The 25435-nt window shown below is 46.1% G+C and overlaps 1 protein-coding gene across 1 annotated transcript in view; it reads left to right on the top strand.

Annotated features, from left to right (window-relative positions):
- The first annotated feature begins 16914 nt into the window (after positions 1 to 16914).
- The window catches only part of THNSL2 (threonine synthase like 2), a 12884-nt gene continuing 4363 nt past the window's right edge, over positions 16915 to 25435 (top strand). The window contains exons 1-4 of the mRNA XM_007466724.1: positions 16915 to 17143; positions 18375 to 18569; positions 19108 to 19260; positions 22558 to 22788. Of these exons, the coding sequence (XP_007466786.1) occupies positions 16921 to 17143; positions 18375 to 18569; positions 19108 to 19260; positions 22558 to 22788 (802 nt within the window). The 5' untranslated portion in view covers positions 16915 to 16920. The remainder of the gene's footprint in view (positions 17144 to 18374; positions 18570 to 19107; positions 19261 to 22557; positions 22789 to 25435) is intronic.

Raw genomic sequence — 25435 nt, 5'->3', positions numbered from 1 at the left:
GCTTCCCTCCTGCCACAGCAGCAACCACGAGAACTTCAAGTAACTGCTACAGAAGGAAGAGTGTCTCCTTCTGCTTATTTCCAGTTGCCCTCTGGTTGGGTGATTGCCATACCCTACATCCTAACAGAAAAGCAGATGGCAAAGGAGTTCAGAAAATATTATTTGTAGACTCCAGCCCCCAAAACACAGAGCCGAGTGGTGAAGTGGGGGGAAGGGGCCAAGAGATACAGGCAAAAAAAAAAAAAAGAAAAAAATCTGGTCGTAGGACATAAGGAGATGTGACAGCAATAAAGTAGGGAAGCTGATATGCTAGTGACAAAATTTTAGATATTGCTATGCTAGGTGATGGAAAGTCAACCAAAGTTCTTAAGCAGAGGAATGATAATCAGATTTGTGATTCTGGAATATTACTCTCTAGGTAGTGTGAAAGATGGGCTGGATGGAGAGAGAGCTGGAGGTGGAGAAATTGGTTAGGACACTCCTGAAAAAATTCTGGCAGGAGAGTAGAGGAGCTGAACTTGGGAGGCGGTGAGAGTGTATGAATTGGAGAGCTATTCTGTGATTGTAACTGAGAACATTTGGGGATCCATTAAAGGTGGGTGGGAGGGAATGGGAGGAGTTGAAGATGCTCCTGGAAGCCCCAGTTTGGGTTACCATGGCAATGTTAACGCCATCCACACGGGTGGGAGATGTAGGGAGAAGACAGTCACCCTTGCCCCTTCCCTTTCCCCTCCTCCTAGCTGGAAGTATTTCCTCCTCACTCTGAACTCTAGTCACTATGCCTCTCTTATTGTTTGTAGCACTCTATCTTACAACCTCTCCTAGTTTTTTTTTTTTTTTTAACATCTTTATTGGAGTATAATTGCTTTACAATGGTGTGTTAGTTTCTGCTCTATAACAAGGTGAATCAGCTATACATATACATATGTTCCCATATCTCTTCCCTCTTGCATCTCCCTCCCTCCCACCTTCCCTATCCTACCCCTCCAGGCGGTCACAAAGCACCAAGCTGATCTCCCTGTGCTATGTGGCTGCTTCCCACTACACTAGCTATCTATTTTACGTGTGGTAGTGCATATATGTCCATGCCACTCTCTCACTTTGTCACAGCTTACCCTTCCCCCTCCCCATATCCTCAAGTCCATTCCCTAGTAGGTCTGTATCTTTATTCCTGTCTTACCCCTAGGTTCTTCATGACATTTTTTTCCCTTAAATTCCATATATATGTGTTAGCATACGGTATTTGTCTTTCTCTTTCTGACTTACTTCACTCTGTATGACAGACTCTAGGTCTATCCACCTCACTACAAATAGCTCAATTTCGTTTCTTTTTATGGCTGAGTAATAGTCCATTGTATATGTGTGCCACATCTTCTTTATCCATTCATCCAATGATGGACACTTAGGTTGCTTCCATGCCCTGACTATTGTAAATAGAGCTGCAATGAACATTTTGGTACATGACTCTTTTTGAATTATGCTTTTCTCAGGGTATATGCCCAGTAGTGGGATTGCTGGGGCATATGGAAGTTCTATTTGTAGTTTTTTAAGGAACCTCCATATTGTTCTCCATAGTGGTTGTACCAATTCACATTCCCACCAGCAGTGCAAGAGTGTTCCCTTTTCTCCACACCCTCTCCAGCATTTATTGTTTCTAGATTTTTTGATGATGGCCATTCTGACTGGTGTGAGATGATATCTCATTGTAGTTTTGATTTGCATTTCTCTAATGATTAGTGATGTTGAGCATCTTTTCATGTGTTTGTTGGCAGTCTGTATATCTTCTTTGGAGAAATGTCTGTTTAGGTCTTCTGCCCATTTTTGGATTGGGTTGTTTGTTTTTTTGTTATTGAGCTGCATGATCTGCTTATAAATTTTGGAGATTAATCCTTTGTCAGTTGCTTCATTTGCTAATATTTTCTCCCATTCTGAGGGTTGTCTTTTGGTCTTGTTTATGGTTTCCTTTGCTGTGCAAAAGTTTTTAAGTTTCATTAGGTCCCATTTGTTTATTTTTGTTTTTATTTCCATTTCTCTAGGAGGTGGGTCAAAAAGGATCTTGCTGTGATTTATGTCATAGAGTGTTCTGCCTATGTTTTCCTCTAAGAGTTTTATAGTGTCTGGCCTTACATTTAGGTCTTGAGGTTATTTTTGTGTATGGTGTAAGGGAGTGTTCTAACTTCATTCTTTTCCATGTAGCTGTCCAGCTTTCCCAGCACCACTTATTGAAGAGGCTGTCTTTTCTCCATTATATATTCTTGCCTCCTTTATCAAAGATAAGGTGACCATATGTGCATGGGTTTATCTCGGGCTTTCTATCCTGTTCCATTGATCTATGTTTCTGTTTTTGTGCGAGTACCATACTGTCTTGATTACTGTAGCTCTGTAGTACAGTCTGAAGTCGAGGAGCCTGATTCCTCCAGCTCTGTTTTTCTTTCTCAAGATTGCTTTGGCTGGGCTTTGCTGGTGGCACAGTGGTTGAGAGTCCGCCTGCTGATGCAGGGGACACGGGTTCATGCCCCGGTCCGGGAAGATCCCACATGCGGCAGAGCGGCTGGGCCCGTGAGCCATGGCCGCTGAGCCTGCACGTCCGGAGCCTGTGCTCCGCTATGGGAGGGGCCACAACAGTGAGAGGCCCGCAAAAAAAAAAAAAAAAAAAAAAAAAATTGCTTTGGCTCTTCGAGGTCTTTTGTGTTTCCATACAAATTTTGCAATTTTTTGTTCTAGTTCTGTGAAAAACGCCATTGGCAGTTTGATAGGGATTTCACTGAATCTGTAGATTGCTTCGGGTAGTAGAGTCATTTTCACAGTGTTGATTCTTCCAATCCAAGAACATGGTACATCTCTCCATCTGTTTGTATCATCTTGAATTTCTTTCATCAGTGTCTTATAGTTTTCTGCATACAGGTTTTTTGTCTCTTAGGCAGGTTTATTCCTAGGTATTTTATTCTTTTTGTTGCAATGGTAAATGGGAGTGTTTCCTTAATTTCTATTTCAGATTTTTCATCATTAGTGTATAGGAATGCAGGAGATTTCTGTGCATTAATTTTGTATCCTGCTACTTTACCAAATTCATTGATTAGCTCTAGTAGTTTTCTGGTAGCATCTTTAGGATTCTCTATGTATAGTATCATGTCATCTGCAAACAATGACAGCTTTACTTCTTTTCTGATTTGGATTCCTTTTATTTCTTTTTCTTCTCTGATTGTTGTGACTAAAACTTCCAAAGCTATGTTGAATAATAGGGGTGAGAGTGGGAAACCTTGTCTTGCTCCTGATCTTAGTGGAAATGGTTTCAGTTTTTCACCATTGAGAAAGATGTTGGCTGTGGGCTTGCCATATATGGTCTTTATTATGTTGAGGTAAGTTCCCTCTATGTCTACTTTCTAGAGGATTTTTAACATAAATGGGTGTTGAATTTTGTCAAAAGCTTTCTGTGCATCTATTGAGATGATCATATGGTTTTTCTCCTTCAATTTGTTAATATGGTGTATCACATTGATTGATTTGCATGTATTGGAAAACCCTTGCATTCCCTGGATAAATCCCACTTGATCATGTTGTATGATCCTTTTAATGTGCTTTTGGATTCTGTCTGCTAGTATTTTGTTGAGGATTTTTGCATCTATGTTCATCAGTGATACTGGCCTGTTGTTTTCTTTTTTTGTGACATCCTTGTCTGGTTTTGGTATCAGGGTGATAGTGGCCTCATAGAATGAGTTTGGGAGTGTTCCTCCCTCTGCTATATTTTGGAAGAGTTTGAGAAGGATAGGTGTTAGCTCTTCTCTAAATGTTTGATAGAATTCGCCTGTGAAGCCGTCAGGTCCTAGGTTTTTGTTTGTTGGAAGATTTTTAATCACAGTTTCAATTTCAGTGCTTTTGATTGGTCTGTTTATATTTTCTATTTCTTTGTGGTTCAGTCTCAGAAGGTTGTGCTTTTCTAAGAATTTGCCCATTTCTTCCAGGTTGCCCAGTTTATTGGCATAGTTGCTTGTAATAATCTCTCATGATCTTTTGTATTTCTGCAGTGTCAGTTGTTACTTCTCCTTTTTCATTTCTAATTCTATTGATTTGAGTCTTCTCTCTTTTTTCTTGATGAGTCTGGCTAATTGTTTATCTATTTTGTTTATCTTCTCAAAGAACCATCTTTTAGTTTTATTGATTTTTGCTATTGTTTCCTTCATTTCTTTTTCATTTATTTCTGATCTGATTTTTATGATTTCTTTCCTTCTGCTAATTTGGGGGTTTTTTTTTGTTCTTCTTTCTTTAATTGTGTTAGGTGTAAATTTAAGTTGTTTATGTGAGATTTTTCTTGTTTCTTGAGGTGGGATTGTATTGCTATAAACTTCCCTCTTAGAACTGCTTTTGCTGCATTCTATAGGTTTTGGGACATTTTGTTTTCATTGTCAATTGTCTCTAGGTATTTTTCGATTTCCTTTTTGATATCTTCAGTGATCACTTGGTTATTTCGTAGTGTATTGTTTAGCCTCCATTTGTTTATATTTTTTATAGACTTTGTCCTGTAATTGAAATCTAGTCTCATAGCATTGTGGTCAGAAAAGATACTTGATACCATTTCAATTTTCTTAAATTTACCAAGACTTGATTTGTGACCCAAGAGATGATGTATCCTGGAGAGTGTTCAATGAGCACGTGAGAATAAAGTGTATTCTGTTGTTTTGGGATGGAATGTCCTATAAATATCAATTAAGTCCATCTTGCTTAATGTATCATTTAAAGCTTGTGTTTCCTTATTTATTTTCATTTTGGATGATCTGTCCACTGGTGAAAGTGGGGTGTTAAAGTCCCCTATTATGATTGTGTTACTGTCAATTTCCCCTTTTATGGCTGTTAGCATTTGCCTTATGTACTGAAGTGCTCCTACGTTGGGTGCATAAATATTTACAATTGTTATATCTTCTTGGATTGATCCCTTGATCATTATGTAGTGTCCTTCTTTGTCTTTTGTAATAGTCTTTATTTTAAGTCTATTTTGTCTGATATGAGAATTGCTACTCCAGCTTTCTTTTGATTTCCATTTGCATGGAATATCTTTTTCCATCCCCTCACTTTCAGTCTGTATGTGTCCCTAGGTTTGAAGTGGGTCTCTTGTAGACAGCATATGTACGGGTCTTGTTTTTGTATCCATTCACCCAGTCTATGTCTTTTGGTGGGAGCGTGTAATCCATTTACATTTAAGGTAATTATTGATATGTATGTTCCTATTACCATTTTCTTAATTGTTTTGGCTTTGTTATTGTAGGTCTTCCCCTTCTCTTGTGTTTCCTTCCTAGAGAAGTTCCTTTAGCATTTGTTTTAAAGCTGGTTTGGTGGTGCTGAATTCTTTTAGCTTTTGCTTATCTGTAAAGGTTTTAATTTCTCTGTCGAATCTGAATGAGATCCTTGCTGGATAGAGTAATCTTGGTTGTAGGTTTTTCCCTTTCATCACTTTAAATATGTCCTGCCACTGCCTTCTGGCTTGCAGAGTTTCTGCTGAAAGCTGTTAACCTTATGAGGAATCCGTTGTATGTTATTTGTTGCTTTTCCCTTGCTGCTTTTAATATTTTTTCTTTGATTTTAATTTTTGATAGTTTGATTAATATGTGTCTTGGCATGTTTCTCCTTGGATTTATCCTGTATGGGACTCTCTGTGTTTCCTGGACTTGATTAACTATTTCCTTTCCCATATTAGGGAAGTTTTCAACTATAATCTCTTCAAATATTTTCTCAGTCCCTTTCTTTTTCTCTGCTTCTTCTGGGACGCCTAGAATTAGAATGTTGGTGTGTTTAATGTTGTTCCAGAGATCTCTGATACTGTCCTCAATTCTTTTCATTCTTTTTTCTTTATTCTGCTCTGCAGTAGTTATTTCCACTATTTTATCTTCCAGGTCACTTATCCGTTCTTCTGTCTCACTTATCCTGCTATTGATTCCTTCTAGAGAATTTTAAATTTCATTTATTGTGTTGTTCATCATTGTTTGTTTGCTCTTTAGTTCTTCTAGGTCCTTGTTAAACGTTTCTTGTATTTTCTCCATTCTATTTCCAAGATTTTGGATCATCTTTACTATCATTACTCTGAATTCTTTTTCAGGTAGACTGACTATCTCCTCTATATTTATTTGGTCTGGTGGGTTTTTGCTTTTGCTCCTTCATCTGCTGTGTGTTTCTCTGTCTTCTCATTTTGCTTAACTTACTGTGTTTGGGGTCTCCTTTTCGCAGGCTGCAGGTTCGTAGTTCCCGTTGTTTTTGGTGTCTGCCCCCAGTGGCTAAGGTTGGTTCAGTGAGTTGTGTAGGCTTCCTGGTGGAGGGGACTTGTGCCTGTGTTTTGGTGGATGAGGCTGGATCTTGTCTTTCTGGTGGGCAGGACCATGTCCAGTGGTGTGTTTTGGGGTGTCTGTGAACTTATTATGATTTTAGGCAGCCTCTCTGCTAATGGGTGGGGTTGCGTTCCTGCCTTACTAGTTGTTTGGCATGGGGTGTCCAGCACTGGAGCTTGCTGGTTGCTGTGTGGAGCTGGGTCTTAGCACTGAGATGGAGATCTCTGGTAGAGCTCTCGCCGATTGATACTACGTGGGGCCGCCAGGTCTCCAATGGACCAATGTCCTGAACTTGGCTCTCCCAGCTCAGAGGCTCAGTCCTGACACCCAGCCGGAGCACCAGGACTCTGTCAGCCACACGGCCATGTACGTGGGGAATTTCTTGCCTTTTGGGAAGTCTGAGGTCTTCTGCCAGTGTTCAGTAGGTGTTCTGTAGGAGTTGTTCCACATGTAGATGTATTTTTGATGTATTTGTGGGGAGGAAGGTGATCTCCGCGTCTCACTCTTCCGCCACCTTGAAGGTCCCCCTCGCATTCCTTTTTTAGCTTTAGATATTATCAAAGACTTATTATCATGGAAGATTAGGATCATGAGGCTTATTTGGTGGATTTCAGGTGCGCAGCTGGGCACACCTGTGTTGTCTTGCTGTCAGGGAATGCCCCAGACGTGCCCCATATCACCTGCCACCGAAAGTCCAGCAGCTGGGGAAGATTTTTCTTCCTGAAGAAGGGTGTGAGCAGAACATCACAGTATCCTCCGCATTTAGAAAAATTTTTCTCCTCACTGGGTGGAGCGTGGGCGGGACACTCAAAAGTGATAGAAGGTGGTCCCAGCTGGAGATCATGAAAAGAATTTAAGTTTAACATCACCAATCTGTACACCGCGTACCTGGCAAGGAGGTACGGGGGACACAGTAAGAAAAAATAATTCTCATGGCAAAATTCTAGTTTTGCCAATTTTCTAGGAAAACATCAGGCAGTAATTTCCAGTCTACCATGGACACCAATATTCTAGTATTTGCTTGATTTTTCAATCCTTTAGGCGCATGGATATATATGTCATATACAATTTTATGAATTAAAGTTAAAAAAAAAATGGAACCCTATTGCCATTCCCAGGACCCCTCCTCGTGGCCCCCCTTCCCCGCATCAACCAAAATCGGAACTGGGGCTGACAGCAATAAGCCACGGTAGCCAGTCCTCTTGACCGAATACTGCCATCTAGTGGCAAGGAATGTAAACACCCTGGTTTATGCTGGAATCAGGAACCAGAGAGTTGGAACTCAGGTTGGCAGTACCAGGCGCGAGAGAAGGGAGCCACACGCTCTGTTTCACTCAACTTTCTGCATGGCGTGAATGGGTAGAAAAAAGCCCACTTCTGTTCCACCTAAAGCTGTAAACCCGAGTCGCCCAGGCTAGACCAGGGGCCTCCTCCTCTGTGAAGCCGTGACTGCATCTCCTGAGCCCCAGCTCTGTGTCCTGAGCCAGGCCTGTGCTTGCTTCCTCTGCAGCACTTCTCGGTTGGGCTGTGTGTGTCTTTCTGTCTGTCCCTATCCCTCTGCTCTGCAGACTATGGGATCCTGATGGGCAGAGCCTGGAGCCTGGTCCAGTGCCTGATACTTTTTTAGGTGTCCAATATATATAAAATATCTTTAATCATACATCATATATATATATATATATATTTTATGGAATAAAAATGAGTGAATGGCAGAGTAAGTGTTCATCACTTTAATAATGTCAGAGATTTTAATAATGTCTCTCCAGAGAATGAGACATTTAATAATGTCAGCTCCAGAGAATGACAGCTCTACTCCTCTTAAATCATTTTCTAAATGCGGAGGATACTGTGATGTTCTGCTCACATACTCCTTCAGGAAGAAAAAGCTCCTTTCCCAGTGGCTGGGAACTGCTGGGAGACCTTCAGCCCCCAGCCTTCTTTGGAGATTGTATCAGCTGACGGTACAATTGTAGACGGCGATTGTATCAGCTTCGTCCAAGGTCATACCTCCCCCCGGGGTAGCCGTGTCCAATGACTGACCGATGCAGGAGTGATTTATAGAATCATATCTGATTCCTGAAGACGCTGTGATGTCTCTAAGGTCTGCCCCCAGGGACCTAGTGTGCCTCCGTCCCCAAGCCCTGGCTAACTTGCTCCATTTCTGCACCAGGGGAAACGGACCGCTCTCCCCTCCCCTCCTACAGCTTGGGATACACCTCCAGCATTTCTGCTCCTTCCTTTCAGGTAGCTCAGCTGAGTATCATAGGTTTTTTAAATGTTTCCTGTGTTTTAAACTGTTCCCCTTCCCTCTGTGCCCCTGTGTGACTCGCATTGTTTCCTGGCTCTGGTGCTTTCCCTCCTTCCCTTGGCAGGTGTTTTCCTGACTCTGCTTGTGGAGTCGTGTTGTGAGATAGACGGTCAACAAGTTCCAAGTCTCCCACAGAGTATTCAGACAAATACTTCCCACCTTCACTCTCTGCCTGTCATTCTACTCAGGAAGAACTGCTAGACCAAGGTGGACAAACGTTTTCTGTAAAGGGCCAGATAGTAAACATATTAGGCTTTGCGGGTGTGGGTGAAAAATGTCACCTGTCTATCAGTAAACAAAAGATGTTGGGGCCATCAAGCCATTGGCCACTGCAGCCTCCACCCACTGTGTACCCTGAGGGGACTCAGGATGGAGAAAAGCAAGATACTGTCCCTAGACAGCTGCGGAGCACATCGAGGTAATGATTTCAATGAGCCCAGACTTTTACATCTTCCCATACATAGAAAAGCGCTCAATTCATTAACTTGAGATGTCTGGTTTCCTTTAATTAATAGTAATCTCTTAATGTTCCGACTACCTGGTCTTTGTTGCAAAAACTCCTATATATCCTGACTTCTCCCTTACCTCTTCAGAGCAGTCCCTCAGAGCTATCTGAGAGGCTGCCTCCTGGGCTTCAGTCTTCAGCCAGCCCACCAAATAAAACACAATTCTCAACTTCTGTGCATTTTTTTTTGTCAGTTGACACGGGCCATAGGGTCGATGGTGCAGCTTCTCCACTCTGTTGTCTTAGTGCAAAAGCAGCCATGGGCGGTACTCAGATGAATGGGCGCAGCTGGGTTCCAGTAAAACTGTATCCAGAAGAACAGGCAGTGGGCCAGATTTAGTCCGTGGGCTACAGTTTGCTGACCCCTGTCCTAGACAGTCAACATCTCCTCCCAGCCTCGGCTTGATCTATGACTGACCTGCCTGACTCGTGTCCCATGTTGTCTCAGGCTTGTTCTCTGTGACCCTGACCTGTGTCAGCCACATGCCGTGTACAATACCTGTGTCAACTTGACGGTCACTTATCGTTTTGTAACTCACCTGGAGTAATAAATTATTATTTGTTGACCTTGCTCTTTTGTCCTATAATCCGTTGAGAAAGACAACATAGAGTAACCACACTCAGAGCAGCATTAGTTTGTTTGTTTATTTGTTTGGTTTTCTGGTACGCGGGCCTCTCACTGTTGTGGCCTCTCCCGTTGTGGAGCACAGGCTCCGGACGCGCAGGCCCAGCGGCCATGGCTCACGGGCCCAGCCGCTCCGTGTCATGTGGGACCTTCCTGGACCAGGGCTCAAACCCATGTCCCCTGCATCGGCAGGCGGACTCGCAACCACTGCGCCACCAGGGAAGCCCACAGCATTAGTTGTTAAAAAGAGGTAACTGATTGTTCTCATTCCCGGTCAGGGTGCTGGTAAGAACCTTGGGACCAGGAGGAAGGGAAGGTGTCAGGGTAGAGAGAGGGAAAAGCATCTCCATTGCTGTAGTAATGTCTTCCTTAAGCAAGTACTTTATGGGGCATTTACTATATGACAGGCACTGTCTGAGCACAGGGGATAAATCAGAGAATGGAACAGAACTATTCCCTATTTTCCTGGGAGCTTCCATTATGTTGAGGAGAAACCAGTGACTCTCTAGAGTGTCCGGTGGTGATAAGTTTATGGTGAAGAGTAAGGCAGCGTAGAAGGATAACTAAGTTTTAGACCAAGTGGTTATGGAAGCCCTTTCGCATTAGGAGAGCTTGGAGCAAAAACCTGACTGCACCGAGAGGAAGAGCATTCTGGGCAGAGGACAGAGCAGTGGCAAAGACCTGAAGCGGCGCCATGTTTGTCACGTGGAGGAAGAGGTGGGCACCATTGTGGCCCGAGCAGACAGAGCAAGGAGGACAGTATAGGGGATGAAGTTAAATGTTAACGCTCCTATATTTCTAATTGCCTCTAAAAAGGAGCTGTTGCTCCAATTATTTCCTAAAATATGAATCCAGGCTCATTGTCATGAAGGATGTCATGCTCTATACTAAGAGCTCATGATATCACTAACCCCTTCATGAACTTCTGTGTTGGACATTTTTAGGTGTCCAAACAAAGGCCATTTGGAAGCACTGTATTGTGAGCATTACACTGAGTCAATCTTCCTCACCACCCATGAGAGGGTCCCCATAAAAAGATTCCTCTCTGGTCCCCCCCAAACCCTTTTCCTATTTCCCTAGCTGCCATTTTTGCCTTTATTCAAGGCAGCTTGTTAGCTCATTATTCTTCTTTCTTTCTTTCTTTCTTTCTTTTTGGCTGTGTTGGGTCTTGGTTGCTGCGCGTGGGTTTTTCTCTAGTTGTGGCGAGCAGGGGCTACTCTTCGTTGTGGTGTGCAGGCTTCTCATTGCGGTGGCTTCTCTTGAGGAGCATGGGCTCTAGGCACACAGGCTTCAGTAGCTGCAGTACTTGGGCTCAGTAGTTGTGGCTCGCAGGCTCTAGAGCGCACGCTCAGTAGTTGTGGCGCACGGGCTTAGTTGCTCCGCGGCATGTGGGATCTTCCCGGACCAGGGATTGAACCCGTGTCCCCTGCACTGGCAGGCGGATCCTTAACCACTGCGCCACCAGGAAAGCCCTCCTTGTTCTTCTTAGGTTTTTTTTTATTACAACGGTCAAATGCAAAATTTCTCTAAATATGGGCTTCCCTGGTGGCGCAGTGGTTGAGAGTCCGCCTGCCGATGCAGGGGACGCGGGTTCGTGCCCCGGTCCGGGAAGATCCCACATGCCGCGGAGCGGCTGGGCCCGTGAGCCATGGCCGCGGAGCCTGCGCGTCCGGAGCCTGTGCTCCGCAACGGGAGAGGCCACGACAGTGAGAGGCCCGCGTACCGCAAAAAAAAAAAAAAAAATTTCTCTAAATATGCCAACAGATCACTTGAATCAGAGTCACCTGGGGCACTTGTTAAAAATAAAGATTCCTGGGTCCCTGCCACTGACTTTCTGAATCAGAATCTTAGAGGTGGCACCCAGGAATCTGCATTTAAAACAAACTTCTTAGGTACTTGCTACTCAAAATGGGGTTCTCAGACCAGCAATATTGGTCTCGCCTGGAAACTTGTTAAAAATGCAGAATCTCATGCCCCACCCCGGATCTACTGAATTAAAATCCATATTTAACAGAATCCTCATGTGAAGCTTTGGTGTATTAAAGTTTGAGAAGCATAGGCCTAAATGATGTTTATACACCTGGGAGTGTGAGAACCACTGACCTAACGCCATCAAAAGGTTCTTAGAATAGGGTCTACATTCGGGTTTGGGCCATGGGAAATGGTTGCTTGGCTCACCCAGAGGAATAAGAAAGTTTCACAGCCTGCAGATTCCCTTTCTGCATTTAAGATCACTTCAGTCTATGAGGATTGTCTTATCCTCAATGTATGGAACTGCAAAAGTGCGTTCTCATGCCGAAGCTTGAAACTTTCTTGCTGACCATTGTTTTCCAGGGATGTTTAACACGGCCACCACTAGTGTGATGGAATTTCACACTAGTATCCAATCAACTTTTGTAGTCTGGCCTTTGCTAAATGAGTTACCAGTGACATCCAGATGGCTGATATTTTAAACAAGTCAATTTTGTTTTCTATGCATTTTATTCATTCATTCAATAAGCATGTACTGAGTGTGGCCAGTAACTGTTCTAGGGGAGAGAGTGGTGGATACAACAAATAAGGTCCATGCTCTCATACAGCTTCCATTAGAATAGAGAGGAGAGAAAAACAGACAATAAGCACATGAGTCTGAGAGCCATAAATGCTATGAAGAAAATTAAAAAAGAGCAAACACGAAGTAACATTAACTGCAGAACTGTTTGTACCCTTCGCAAATGTGTTCTACAAGTTTATCAAAAGTTATTGAGTAAAACCAGTTATCAGAACATTAAAAGGCATCTCTGATTCTTATTAATTAGGCACAATTACTGCTATTCCAAATAAATTCAGAAATGGAGGAAGTTATTTAGTATGATAGAAAAGGGTGCATAACTAATACATATAAGAACCATACAGGGACTTCCCTGGTGGTCCAGTGGTTAAGACTCTGCCCTTCCAGTGCTGGGGAGGTGGGTTTGATCCCTGGTCGGGGAACTAAGATCCCACATGCCCCGGCGTGGCCAAAAAAAAAAAAAAAAAAGAGCCATCCATATAAGAAGCGTCCAGCAATAGAAGATGCTTGGTTGGTTATGAGTATTGTAACAAACTCTGCGGCATCTTACGGCATTTTCGCCATGGGTCTCAGTTTCCCTGGCCTTTGAGTTATTAAGTACACTTGATGCAGGGGATGGAAACTTTTTGCAGGTCCCTGCCTGACCTATATTCCTCTATGGGAATGGCCCCTCTGGCCACTGTGTGAATTCCATGACAACAATCTATAAGCTGAGCAGTGACCAGTCAGAATTTCTCTTTCAGGAATTTGAGACCCACTCAGACGGGAGTCAGTCAATGGCAGGTGCGTGGACTTATATGGATGTGGACACCATGTGTGGGCCAAAGTTTAGAGGGCAGGTAACTTGAGTAAGCAGAGACCACAGGTTTAGGAGAATGTCATAAATAGAAGGAAGATAGCAGAAGTAACGGCAACACCAGAGGCTGGCCATTCCCTCTATCCCCATGACGCCCAGTGGGACCACCTACAGTGACCAAGCGCGGCCTAGAGGCAAGTCTAAACCTTATCCGGCATCTGTCACATCCAGTTCCACAAATTTTGCCATCTAAGTGGGTCGGGTCCCAGGAGCAGGGATGTGAATCCGAGGGCATTTGATTATAACTGGAAGACATTTTTTCACGTCTTGCTTTTTTTCTTTAAAATTGGGGAGGCATTTTACCCTAGAATATATCTGTGCTTAATAAAAAGTGTTTTCCTACAATACGATGTCATGTATCCCTGTGGATTCTGAATTCCTGACTCACTAACCCTAGTTTGAGAAACAGTTTGTCAGCCTTCCAGTTTTCGTAGGTGGGAAGCATGAAGCCCAGAGACGATAAGGGCCTTTCTTCCTTGCATCTTGCGCTCAGTTTTCTACCCTGAAACGTGCGACGATGTGGTGCTTCCGGGTCTTGCAAGGAAGATTTAAGAGACTGTGAATAAAGCGCTTAGCAAAGTGTCAGAAAAGCATACTAAGTGAAGAATAAATGGTTTCCCTCTCGTTATCATTCCCTGTCGCTCCCTCCTCCACCTCTTCCCACGCCGCTTTCTTCCGCCCTTAGCCTCCCTGCCAGGGGGCCCGGCTCATTCTCCGACCGGAAGCCTGGCCGCTGCCCCCGCGTCCCGCGCGCACCTCCGGAACCGGGCACTCCCGCCGCGCCAGATCCGCCCCCCGGGCCGCGCCCTGCCACTCCCAGAGCCTGGCACCAGGTAAACGCGCCCGGCCCGGACCCCGCAGCCCTCCCACTCTCCAGCCCAACCAGCCGATTCCGGGGCGGGGATTGGGGTTCCGCCTCCACGCGAGCGGGCGCCCCAGCGGCCGAGATTCCAGCACGCGCGCGCCGGCCCCGGGTCCCCTTTCCGGGTCCTCTTCCGGCGATCGCGGCGCCCTCTCCGGGGTAATCGGTAGCGAGATTTTCCAGCTCTGGAACTTTCGCTCAACCCAGATTTCAGCGTGGCTGGGTCGGCCTCCCTAACCCCTTTCTTCAGTCTCTAGTTCGGGCGCTGCGACTTGGAGGAACCTGGGAGGGTTGAGGGTTCCCGATGCTTTGCACCTTTGGCAGGATTTCTGCAATTCTCAGAGAGCCCCGACACTGAGAAGTCTGCGGGGTTTTCAGAGGCTGGGAGTGGAGCCTTATCCCTAAGACCTTATCAAAACCGTCTTGGCCCAAGACCAGGCCAGCCGGAGGACTGGTGCCCAGTGACCTTGGAGAGGCTGGCGCCTGCCGTGGGCCTGCCGGGGCCTCCACCCCAGGGGCCGCAGTCCGAGGTCAGCGATCATGCTGCCAGGGGTTCGGCGGCAGAGGTTTAAGTCTTCCCCATGGCCTCACCCCTGCTCAGAAATCTCGTCGCCTCCCGGAGGAGCCCTTCTTGAAACGTTTCCTCGTCTTGCGGCGCTCTCTTGTTTCCCTTGCTTTTCATCCAGATTATTGGTCAGAGTTTTTCTGACCTGTCTCCACTCTGGAATAGGGCCCAGCGGAGTCACAGATGCAAATTATAAAGTCATGCGGTCACTTAGTTCAGTCCCGGTCGGATGCTTGGAGCCCCCATACAGCAGTCCAACCAGAGTGTCTGATTGTTTTCGTCAGCTTCTCCACGTACTGTGGCAGCGGCTTCTACTTCTGGGCTTCTCTCTCCAGTTTACCTTACACCGAACCCAGTGGTGTATAGCGCATGTAGCTTTGCCGTGTTGGCCTCAGAAGGCTGCCCCTTGGGGTCTTTGGATAGAACGGCGGCGGCGGCCCTTCCTGGTGCAGACAGCCGCCCGGGTGCTTATCAGTCCACTTCTTACCACTGGCATGTGCAGAGCCCGGCCTCAGGCCCTCTCCTTTGTTCCTGGGCCAGGTGGAGCCGGGAACAGAGACCAGCGCCCCAGGAAAGTGCATTCCACCGATTTTTTTTCTTTCGCGCCTCTCTGTAGCTCTGACTGCCTTCATGCTTGCCACAGCTTTTCTGGCAGCCCAGTTGTCTTCTTTCCTTTAATCTGACCCCGGGAAGTGGCCAGGCACAATTGCCCTCCCGTTACTCCAGGGTCTTGGGTAGCATGCACTGGCTTTAACCCTTGCCACAGAGTTACAGAAATTACTCTTTTGCTTGAAGGCACTGCTAACCCTGTGCCCTCCCACCCTGTTCTGGTTTGTGAGACACTGGGCCTTCTTTGCTTACTCCCTGCAGTTGGCTTTTGGAGTTGCCTGATTTCATTTCTGTGCCGTGCACCCCTATACAAGGTGTTATGTCCCAGTTTGCCTGAGACGGTTCTGTTTTATCCCCATTGTCCCAGCGTAATTATTAATAATGTCCACTTTCACTTTCAAAAGATTCTTGATTTGGACAATTCAACTTGTCTCTGCCTCTCAAAGTTGGATGCAGTCGTGTTTGTAGGCTTGGGAGTGGCACAGGGCAGCCCATGTAGGACTTGCTGTGGGCTCAGATGTGTCAGAGTCACAGTCTGGGGAACCAGAATTCCTCCAGGTCAATGCTAGCTCATTCCCTTTCTCATAGGTGGAAGGCTTCAGGTGGCTTTGTCCCCAGATGGCAGAGGTTCCCCTCTGGCCCTGGCACAGAAATAAGTCCAAGCTGGTACTGAGAGCTATGTCTAGTCAAATTCATCCCCAGAGGTGTTGTGGGGACTTATAACCAGAATTCACAACCATGATCCAGAGAAACGTGTTCAGAGCGCAAGCCTAGCTGCTTGACATGGTCCTTGGCTCCTGGGAACCTAACTGATGTGAAGTGTGACCAGAGTTAGGCCTGGGGTACCCTTGGACCCTATCCCCTTCCATGCTAATCAGAGTTCTGCATCCAGACAGGGCCAGTTAGCCGGGCCAGATAATAGTAAGAGTAGCATATCAGCACTTCTAACTATTTTAGGGTCAGGCTGAGAGGTAGAGCACTGGTTTTCACCTGGGATGACTAACCATACTAGTTTTCCTGGGACTGAGGGGTTTCCTGGGACTTGGGACTTTCAGTTTTAAAACTGGGAAAGTTCCAGGCAAACTGGGATGGGTTGGCCACCCTATTCTTCATCCTTGCTGCATATTAGACCCACCCAAGGAGCCTCATGTAGAGATTTCAATTTAATTGATCCAGGTAGAGTCCCAAGTAGGGGTATTTTTTTTAAACACTCCCAAGCTGATTGTAACAAACTACCAGAGTGGAGAACCATTAGGTTATAGGCAGCATTGCTAAAAATCCATTGAATTTGATGGATTATTTTTTTATTGTGATGATTATTTTTTTAGCAGAGGTAGATACGTCTCTCAAAAGGGAGTATAATCAAGTGTGTCATCCTCTCCTTATCGAGAGGGGTATCAAAATGGCACTTGCCTTATTATTGTTATCCCTCTGCCCCACCCCAAGGACTTCCTCCTCATCAGTGAGGACCAAGTGTTCTCCTTTCCCAGAATGCTCCAGTACCCCCTCTCACGTGGCAGTAGGTCAGTAGAATTACCTCACTTTGATTGGAGAGGTCAGGATTTGCGCAGTCTCAGGTGAAGCTGGCCTGAGATTTCACAGAGCTCCAGCCTCCCAGTCTGGATGATGGCCCAGGGCTGGGTGAACTTCAGCATTGTCCCATGGGGTACTGAGCTTGGAGATCAAGTGTCTCTGGGACTGTTCCCTCTGCAGGCCTCCAGGATCATGTGGTACGTCAGTACTCGGGGGATGGCCCCATGGGTTGACTTTGAAGGGGCCCTTTTCTCTGGCTATGCTCCGGATGGGGGCCTCTATATGCCCGAGAAGCTGCCTCAGCTGGACAGAGAGACCCTGCGTCAGTGGAGTGTGGTCTCCTACCCCAGCCTGGTGAAGGAGCTGTGTAGCCTCTTCATTGGCCCCGAGCTCATTCCAAGAGATGACTTAAATGGTGAGCAGACCCTGCCTTTCTACTCTCCCATCTCACTCTTCTGCCAGTCCAGCCCACCATGGAGTTGCAAATCCATCATTTAACCCCTAGGAGGTCCCTAGCCACATTTCCAAAACTTTGGAGTTTTTTCCAGACTCTGGAATCCCAGAATTGGAAATATCCCCAAAGGGTTAATTCATTCCAGCTCCCACCTTGAGTGAGATGAATGTCAAAGTGATCTGCGGAGATTTTTTGCTTATTTTTTAAAAACCCTTTCGAGGGATTTCGCTATTGTCCTGAGATGCTTGAATGTGGGGTATTTCCTTCCTGCATATAAAACACCCAGACCCTCAGATTGCTGTTTTATCTCTTTTAATGGTAATTCCAGAAGGGACTTTGAGAGTGTTCTGATCCAGCTCATTTCAGACTGTCATGTGCCTACAGATTCTCTGTGGGAATATCTTTAAAATGCAGATTCTGATTCAGTAGGTCTAGGGTGGGCCTGAGAATTCTACATTCCTATCAAATGTCCAGATGATAATAGTACTGCTGGTCTGTGGACCAAATGTAATGGTGAGAGTTTGGGGCTGAGGAGACGAGGACTCAAAATGTCGTTCGATGACCCGCACGGATGGTGTTGCCTGGGTACATATTAGAATTCTCAGACTTCTCTGACCTACCGATCCCAAACCTGCATTTTAAGATCCCAGGTGATTGGTTCGCTAATTAAAGTTTGAGAAACACTACTCTAGATGACCTTAGCCTTAGGTAGGATTCTAAGTAAACCATCTCAAGGTTCTGGCATCACAGGTGTGAGATTAAGTAATGCAAAAACAAACAAATAAGCCTCTGTCTTTAGGAAGGAAAATTAGAAGAGATGAGACATTTGCTTTGTTTCTTATGCAATTGTTTAATTGAATCTCATTGGAATACATGCACACAAGAAATCCAAATGATGAAGAAATTTATAAAGTAAAACATGAAAGTCTTACAGCACCAATTCTGGTCTCTGGGGCCATCACTATGAGGAATCCATGAACAGTTTAGTTCATGCCTTTTCAGACATTTTTCCTAGGATTAAACAATTATATTCATACACAGTATCCTTTATGATAAAAACTTCTGGTCTTTTTATCTGGTAACAAGGGATAGAAACTTCAAATGTAAAAGTGTAAAGAGACTGAGAGTGAACTTGAGGGACAAGAGAATGGCCTTTTAATCACCGTCCAATGCCCCCTCTCTCCCCTCGCAGATCTGATCGACCGAGCCTTTAGCAGATTCCGACACAAAGAGGTGGTCCATCTATCCAGACTGAAGAATGGGCTGAACGTGCTGGAGCTGTGGCATGGGGTCACCTACGCGTTTAAGGACCTGTCCCTGTGCTGCGCAGCACAGTTCCTGCAGTACTTGCTGGAGAAGAGAAAGAAACACATCACCGTGGTTGTAGGTGTGCATCATGGCCTGCGCCCTGCAGCCCTACAGTGCCCCAGCTTGCCAGTGTCCACCCACAGGATGCCCTCCACTGATGTCTCTCGGGGAGTGTGTTACTGGTTCTTCCAGAGCAGGGTTCTTTTTCTTATTATAAAACACTGAGGACAGTTCCCTGTGCTCTAAGTAGGTCCTTGTTGGTTATCTATTTTATGTATAATAATGTGTATATGGTAATCCCAACCTCCTAATTTATAGAGCAGGGTTCTTAAACTTTTCTTGTGCCACAGACCCTTTTGACAGTCTGGTGGAGGCTGTGGAACCTTCTTAGAATAATATTTTAAATACATAAAATACACAGAAGATATGGCGCCAAGCTCACAGATGCCCTGATTTCTATCCGTGGATCCCTTGGAGGTTCAAGGACCCCAGATTAAGTACTGGGTTCCTACCCTCCAGGATATTGCCTCACTTGGCGACAGTGCTTTAGGGGCCATTTCTTTCCTTCTCTGTCTCCCTAGTCCTAAAGAGGAGGGTTCCTCCTTCTTGCCATCCAGGAACTTCTGGGGACACAGGGAGTGCTGCCATCGAGAGTGTTCAGGGGGCAGAGAACGTGGACCTCATTGTTCTGCTGCCCAAAGGTCGCTGCACAAAGATTCAGGAGCTCCAGATGACGACAGTGCTGAGAGAGAATGTCCACGTGTTTGGAGGTGAGTGCTGGGACAGAGGCTCTGGGGGACAACACGGCTTTGCCTCGAGCGGTCTGTTTTGGGAGATGGGCTGGAACAAAACTAGTCACTTGACTAGCTGACCATCCTTCCTCCTCCCCTTTCTCTCTCCTTCCCTTCCTTCATCAGTCATATTTAGAGGTTGGTGTATGCCTTGGCTTAGCTCTGAGCAGGCTCGTGGCTACACAGTCTCAGAAACTCCAGGAGGTGACAGGTGCATAAACCAATACTGACAGTACAACCGAGGAAGGGCAGGTTGAAAACCATACCCCAAAGAATGCCACTTCCCTGCACGTTCACCCTACTGGTGCCATATCTACAGGCAGCTACCCAGAGTCATAGCCTGAGCCAACTGACTTGGGTTCTGTCCCAGGGCACTGAAGTTCAGATGGCAAAAACACGTTTAATAATTATTTTTAAGAGAATGTGCCGTTGCCTGTTGGCAGCTCATGCCCTCCCTTGCAGTGTTGAATCAACCAAGCTATGCACTTGTTTAGCAGGTCTAAGTATTTAAAATAAGAAGCTACTCAGTGGGACCCATCGCCAGTGTCCCCCCTTCCTGAGCCACATCACGAATCGTAGCGTTTGTGTTTGCAGAGAGGCAAAAAGCCATCTCCTTAATGTCTGGCCATCGGTTCTGAGTGCATTTAATCATTACGGAGTTCAAGAGTGTAGGAAGGCGGGATGGGTTTGAGTGGAGCCATACTTTTTATTTTTTATTTCTACCCCTGACACCCTACTACACCCCAGGTAGCCCCAAGGAAGGGGTTGGAATATGAGCCATAGGGTCTTGGTGAGGCTTTGTGCACTGTGGCCTTGGGCAAGCTGTCCAGGTGGCCTGGCTTGGTTTGGTCACTCACCTGGCAGGACAGCAAATGTGGTGACAGAAAACCTTCCTTCTATAACTGGCCTGGCCTCCTGTTATAATCCCATAGATGATGTTTTTATATAACACCAGTTTTGTCAAGGACCAAAAGAACAGTGAGAACGAACCTTACCCATGGGAGTAGCATGAATATTCTTTGTCTATTTGTTCAAGAGCAAACAAAAAAGCCCCTTCTACTCTTTTCTTTAGCAAGCACATACGCATCCCACTGAAAAGTTTATGGTTTAGCTAAGGCGGGTGTTGGCAAAAATCTTACACATTAGCCCTAGTAATGAATTACCCATATCTGGCTGCATTTTCCTGCAGTCATGGCAAGATTTTAATGTACAAGATTCAGGTTCCTGAGTGTCCCTGTTACACCCTAAGCACCAAAATTGCTATTTATGAATCTAGGACTGTCTTTACCTAGAATCAAAGCAGAGAATAGCTTTTTGTACCTCTATTCTGCACCTACGCCCTTCTCTCCTTGTACACAGATATTGGAAGGCTTTGACCTAAGGGCATGTATAGAAGCACCATTCCTGACCATGGGGCGGAGAATGGTGCACATTTGAAAAATAGTGACAGGGACTTCCCTGGTTGCCCAGTGGATAAGACTCCGTGCTTCCAGCACAGGTGGCGTGGGTTCGACCCTGGTTGTGGAACTAAGATCCTGCATGCTGTGTGGCATGGCCAAAAAATTTTAAAAAGAAGAAAGCAAGAAAGAAAAGAAAAATAGTGGCAGACACGTGGATGGTGATGAATACAATATTTCATAAATGTGCTATTGCCTGAGCCAAAGGGCATTTCTGTTTCATACGTGTTCTGCGCTTCAAGAAAATAAGGCAGGAACCTTTAAAGGAATTAGTTTTTGTTTCTAAAACAGGACTGTTCAAATTCTTCCCTTCCTTTCTGGAATCTTCTGATTGGGTTTCCAGGAGGACGTGTGTTAGTTCGGGAGCTAACGGTGGGCATGTGTGTTCTGTTGGGCTGGTGAGCTCAGGGAGTAGAGATGGGCCACCTGGATTGTTGTGTGTTGGACACTAATGTTTTCTAAAGTAGTGCTTTTCCATATACATCGTATACTTGGTTCTTCTTAAGCACAGGATAATCAGCAAGGGCTAGTTACATATTACTTGGGATGTTTTTGGTTGGAAGTAACAGAAAATCTAATTCAGACTGGCTTGAACAGGGAGATTTTTCAGCTCATGTCCCTGGAAGTCTAGAGGTGGGATAGGCTCCCGACTGGCGGCTTCACTGCCTTCAGGGAGCCAGGTTCTCTGCTCCATCTTCCATTCAGCCTCATTCCTTTTGCGGCATATGATGGTTACTGAAGGTAACCAAGTCTCTGTTCCTGTGGCTCTTTCTTAAAAACAGTGAATCTTTTCCTAGCACCCCAGCAAATATCCCCCCTGTACATGGATCTGGAGTCAGTCCCGCAGCCTCATTACTGCTACATGATGAAGGGTGGAATGAATAGTAACCTCAGTGCCGGGCTTCCCTGGCGGCGCAGTGGTTAAAAATCCGCCTGCCAGTGCAGGGGACACGGGTTCGAGCCCTGGTCCCGGAAGATCCCACATGCCTTAGTAATTACACATTAGCCTTAGTAATGAATTACCTAATTACACATTAGCCTTAGTAATGAATTACCCATATCTGGCTGCCACAGCTAAGCCCATGCGCCACAACTACTGAGCCTGTGCTCTAGAGCCCGCGAGCCACAACTACTGAGCCCTCGTGCCACAAGCCCGAGCACCTAGAGCCCGTGCTCCGCAACAAGAGAAGCCACCGCGATGAGAAGCCCGCGCACCGCAATGAAGAGTAGCCCCCGCTCGCCGCAACTAGAGAAAGCCCGCGCAGCAACAAAGACCCAACTCCACCATAAATAAATAAATAAACAAATTTATTTAAAAAAATAAATAAATAACCTCCGTGCCTACTCTGGCATTTCCCCTGATAATCTTCCCCCGCTGTCCTCCAAGTTTGGACCCAGTGGACAAACAGACCCAGGTTTCAGATAAGAGAACAATATTGGCTTGATTGCCGGTTGGGCTGAGTTGAGGGCTGCACCTTGGACTAGGGACCCACGCGGGAAGAGCGAATCTTTCCCTCCAGCCCCTGATGGAGGACGGTGAAGTAAAGCCCAGCCTCTCACCATCTCACAATCTGATAAACCATCCCCAGAGACTGGGGAAGTGGGCATGGAATACAAAGAGGAATTCTTCCCCCAATATCCCAGAAAGCTGACATTTTCTATCTAGTTTTAGATAATGGTAGAAACATTGGAAATGTGACCCCAAGGATATGAGACATGGTTTGAGTGAAGGTCCCAGCAGGACGGGCTCAGCCTAGGAGCACGTGCTGGCCCCCGGGGGGTTCTTCATGATAACTCCCTCTTCTTTCTCCTCTGACAGTGGAGGGGAGCAGCGATGAGCTGGACGAGCCCATCAAGGCCGTGTTTGCCGACGTGGCCTTTGTCAAGGAGCACAGTCTGATGAGTCTGAATTCCATCAACTGGTCCCGGGTCCTCGTGCAAATGGCCCACCACTTCTTTGCTTATTTCCGGTGTGCACCGACCTTAGATTTGCACCCACCGCCCCCCGTGGAGGTGGTTGTACCCTCGGGGGGTGCCGGTAGCCTCGCAGGTAAGGACACCCCTGGGCGGAAATGGGCTTTCCAGAAAAACGCCTGTGGTCCCCATCCTCCCAGCTGCACTTTGGTTGAGGAGAAAGGTTGGGTCCTGAGTGATGGGAAACGACACACAAGAAGCTTCCAGGGCTTCCCTGGTGGCGCAGTGGTTGAGAGTCCGCCTGCCGATGCAGGGGACACGGGTTCGTGCCCCGGTCTGGGAAGATCCCACATGCCATGGGGCAGCCGGGCCCGTGAGCCATGGCCGCTGAGCCTGCGTGTCCAGAGCCTGTGCTCCGCAGCGGGAGAGGCCACAGCAGTGGGAGGCCTGCGTACCGCAAAAAAAAAAAAAAAAAAAGAAGCTTCCAGAAAACTTCCCCCAACTCCCTGGGGGGGACATCCTGGCCTCTTGCCGCAGGGGAAGGAGGATGGGTTAACCCCGAGGTGCTCTGGCTGCCTGATCTGATGTGTTTGCTCAGCAGAACGTGGGGAGATTAGGCCAAGGTTCAGCCGCTGGCCCGGCTTGTAGTGCCCTCTGCCAGGAAGGTGGACTTTCCTCCCAGCTCCAGCCAGCTGCCCGCTCTGAAGATAAGGGCTCGCCTGGCACGGCGTGTTTTCCCTGGGGACCGTGTGATGTGTAAAGAGTCCTGGACTTAGGATTCTAGGCCCAGTTCTGTCCTTTACTAGCTAAGCGTCTTGTCTCTTAGACTCTACTCCTCAGCTATCAAAGATTGGAACACTTATCATATCTCTCAGGATGACCACGGAGCAGAAATAAGATTCTTTATGCGTGTCTGTGAACTTTATGAGGGTCAAGAGCTATAGAGCTACGTGGCATTAAAATCATTTCCTATAATAATACTTAACATTTATCAAGCACTGACTATGCATCAGGCACTGCTCTAAATGCTTCTCTCGTATTAACTCCTTAAATCCTCACATGCGCCTATGAGGGGACGGTACTATTATTTCCATTTTATAACAAGGAAGCTGAGGCACAGAGAAGTTGGTCAGTCTGCCCCTGGTTACACAGCAGTCAGTCCCAGATCCAGGATGGCAGCCCAGGCAGGCTGGCTCCAGAGCCTGAATCCTCACAAGCATGCAAGGCTGCCTCCTGATTAGCATGACTTTTTTTCTGATGGTTCTGTTAGTGGCATCGCTTCTGATGGGCATCCAGGACAGCTTAGGTGAGACCATGAAAGTATCTTAGCGGTCAGGAGTCTTCCTGAATTCAGCTAACGCAGGGATGGAAAGAATGGCAGGCTGGCTCTTAGACAAGGATGGCTCAGACTTCTTCCCCATCCATGGCTGCCCATTTGCATCACCCTCCAGGGAGTGATGCCACCTGCACATGTCCCAGTATCTGCCACAGTGCCTGGCAATGTTTGCAGAGGGGACTCCGATCTAGCCCTGCTCCATCAGGAACTAGCTGCTTGACCTTAAGGCCCTGGACCCCTTGAGCCTCCGTTGCTCCTCTGTCATACAAGGATATCATGATGTTTACTGAGGATCACGTGAAATAAGACTGTGAATGTGCTTTGCAAAATTAAGAGTGATGTTGGGTGGTGCGGTTATCCTTAACTCCTTTTACCTACTCATCAGAGATAAACCATTCATGGCAGTAGGAACCTTCCCCCAAACTACGTTGCCTTTCTGGGCTCTCCATCTTTCAGGGTGAGGAATTCCTTGTTTGTTCCATGCAAATAGACACCGCTATTAGGGTAGACTGAGGCTGCTGCTCTGTGCCCCTCAGTCCCTTTCCAGGGGAAGCAGTCTGAGGGCGCTGGTTCTAGGAGACTGAGTCAGGGGACTCAGCATGTGCTCTAGACTTAGACAGACCTAGTTCAAATCCTTAGTCTGCCACTTAGCAGGCTTTGGATGGGTCATTTCAACTTCTCAGAACCTCCATTTTCTCTTCTGCAAATGGTGGCAAGCATGTGTCAGTACCTGCTTGGGGGCAGGGTTTGGCACGGGAAGTGTCAGGGCACAGTCACCTTCTCCTACTCTTCCCTTCTTTTTTTTGAAACAGCTTCATTGCTCTATGATTCACATATCATACAATTCACCCACTTAAAGTATACAACTTTATAGTTTTTAGTATACACAGATTTGTGCAGCCATCACCATAATCAGTTTTAGAACATTTTCATCACCCTAAAAGGAAGTCCTGTTCCTTTAGCAGTCATTCCCCATTTCCCCTCATCCCTCCCAGCTTTAGGCAGCCACTAATCTATTTCGTCTCTATAGATTTTCCTATTCTGGACATTTTATATAAATAGAATCATCCAGTATGTGGCCTTCTTCCACTTAGTGTAATGTTTTCAAGGCTCATCTATGTTGTAGCATGTATCAGTACTTTATTCCTTTTTATGGCTGAATACTATTCTATTGTATAGATATACCACATTGTGTTTATGCATTTATCAGTTAATGCACATTTGGATTGTTTCAGTTTTTTAGTTATGAATAATGCTGCTATGAACATTTGTGCTTAGGTTTTTTGTGCGGACCTGCTTTCAGTTATCTTGAGTATATATAAACCAGGAGTGGATTTCTGGGTCATACTGGAACTCTGTGCTTAACTTTTTGAGAAACTGCTGGACTGTTTTCTGAAGTGGCTGCACCGTTTTACATTCCAGCCAACAGTGTATGGGGGGGGGGGGG

This window comes from Lipotes vexillifer, unplaced genomic scaffold, assembly GCF_000442215.2.
Source record: "Lipotes vexillifer unplaced genomic scaffold, Lipotes_vexillifer_v1.1 scaffold1158, whole genome shotgun sequence".
NCBI classification, from domain to species: domain Eukaryota; kingdom Metazoa; phylum Chordata; class Mammalia; order Artiodactyla; family Lipotidae; genus Lipotes; species Lipotes vexillifer.
This window is presented reverse-complemented; position numbering and strand designations above follow the sequence as displayed.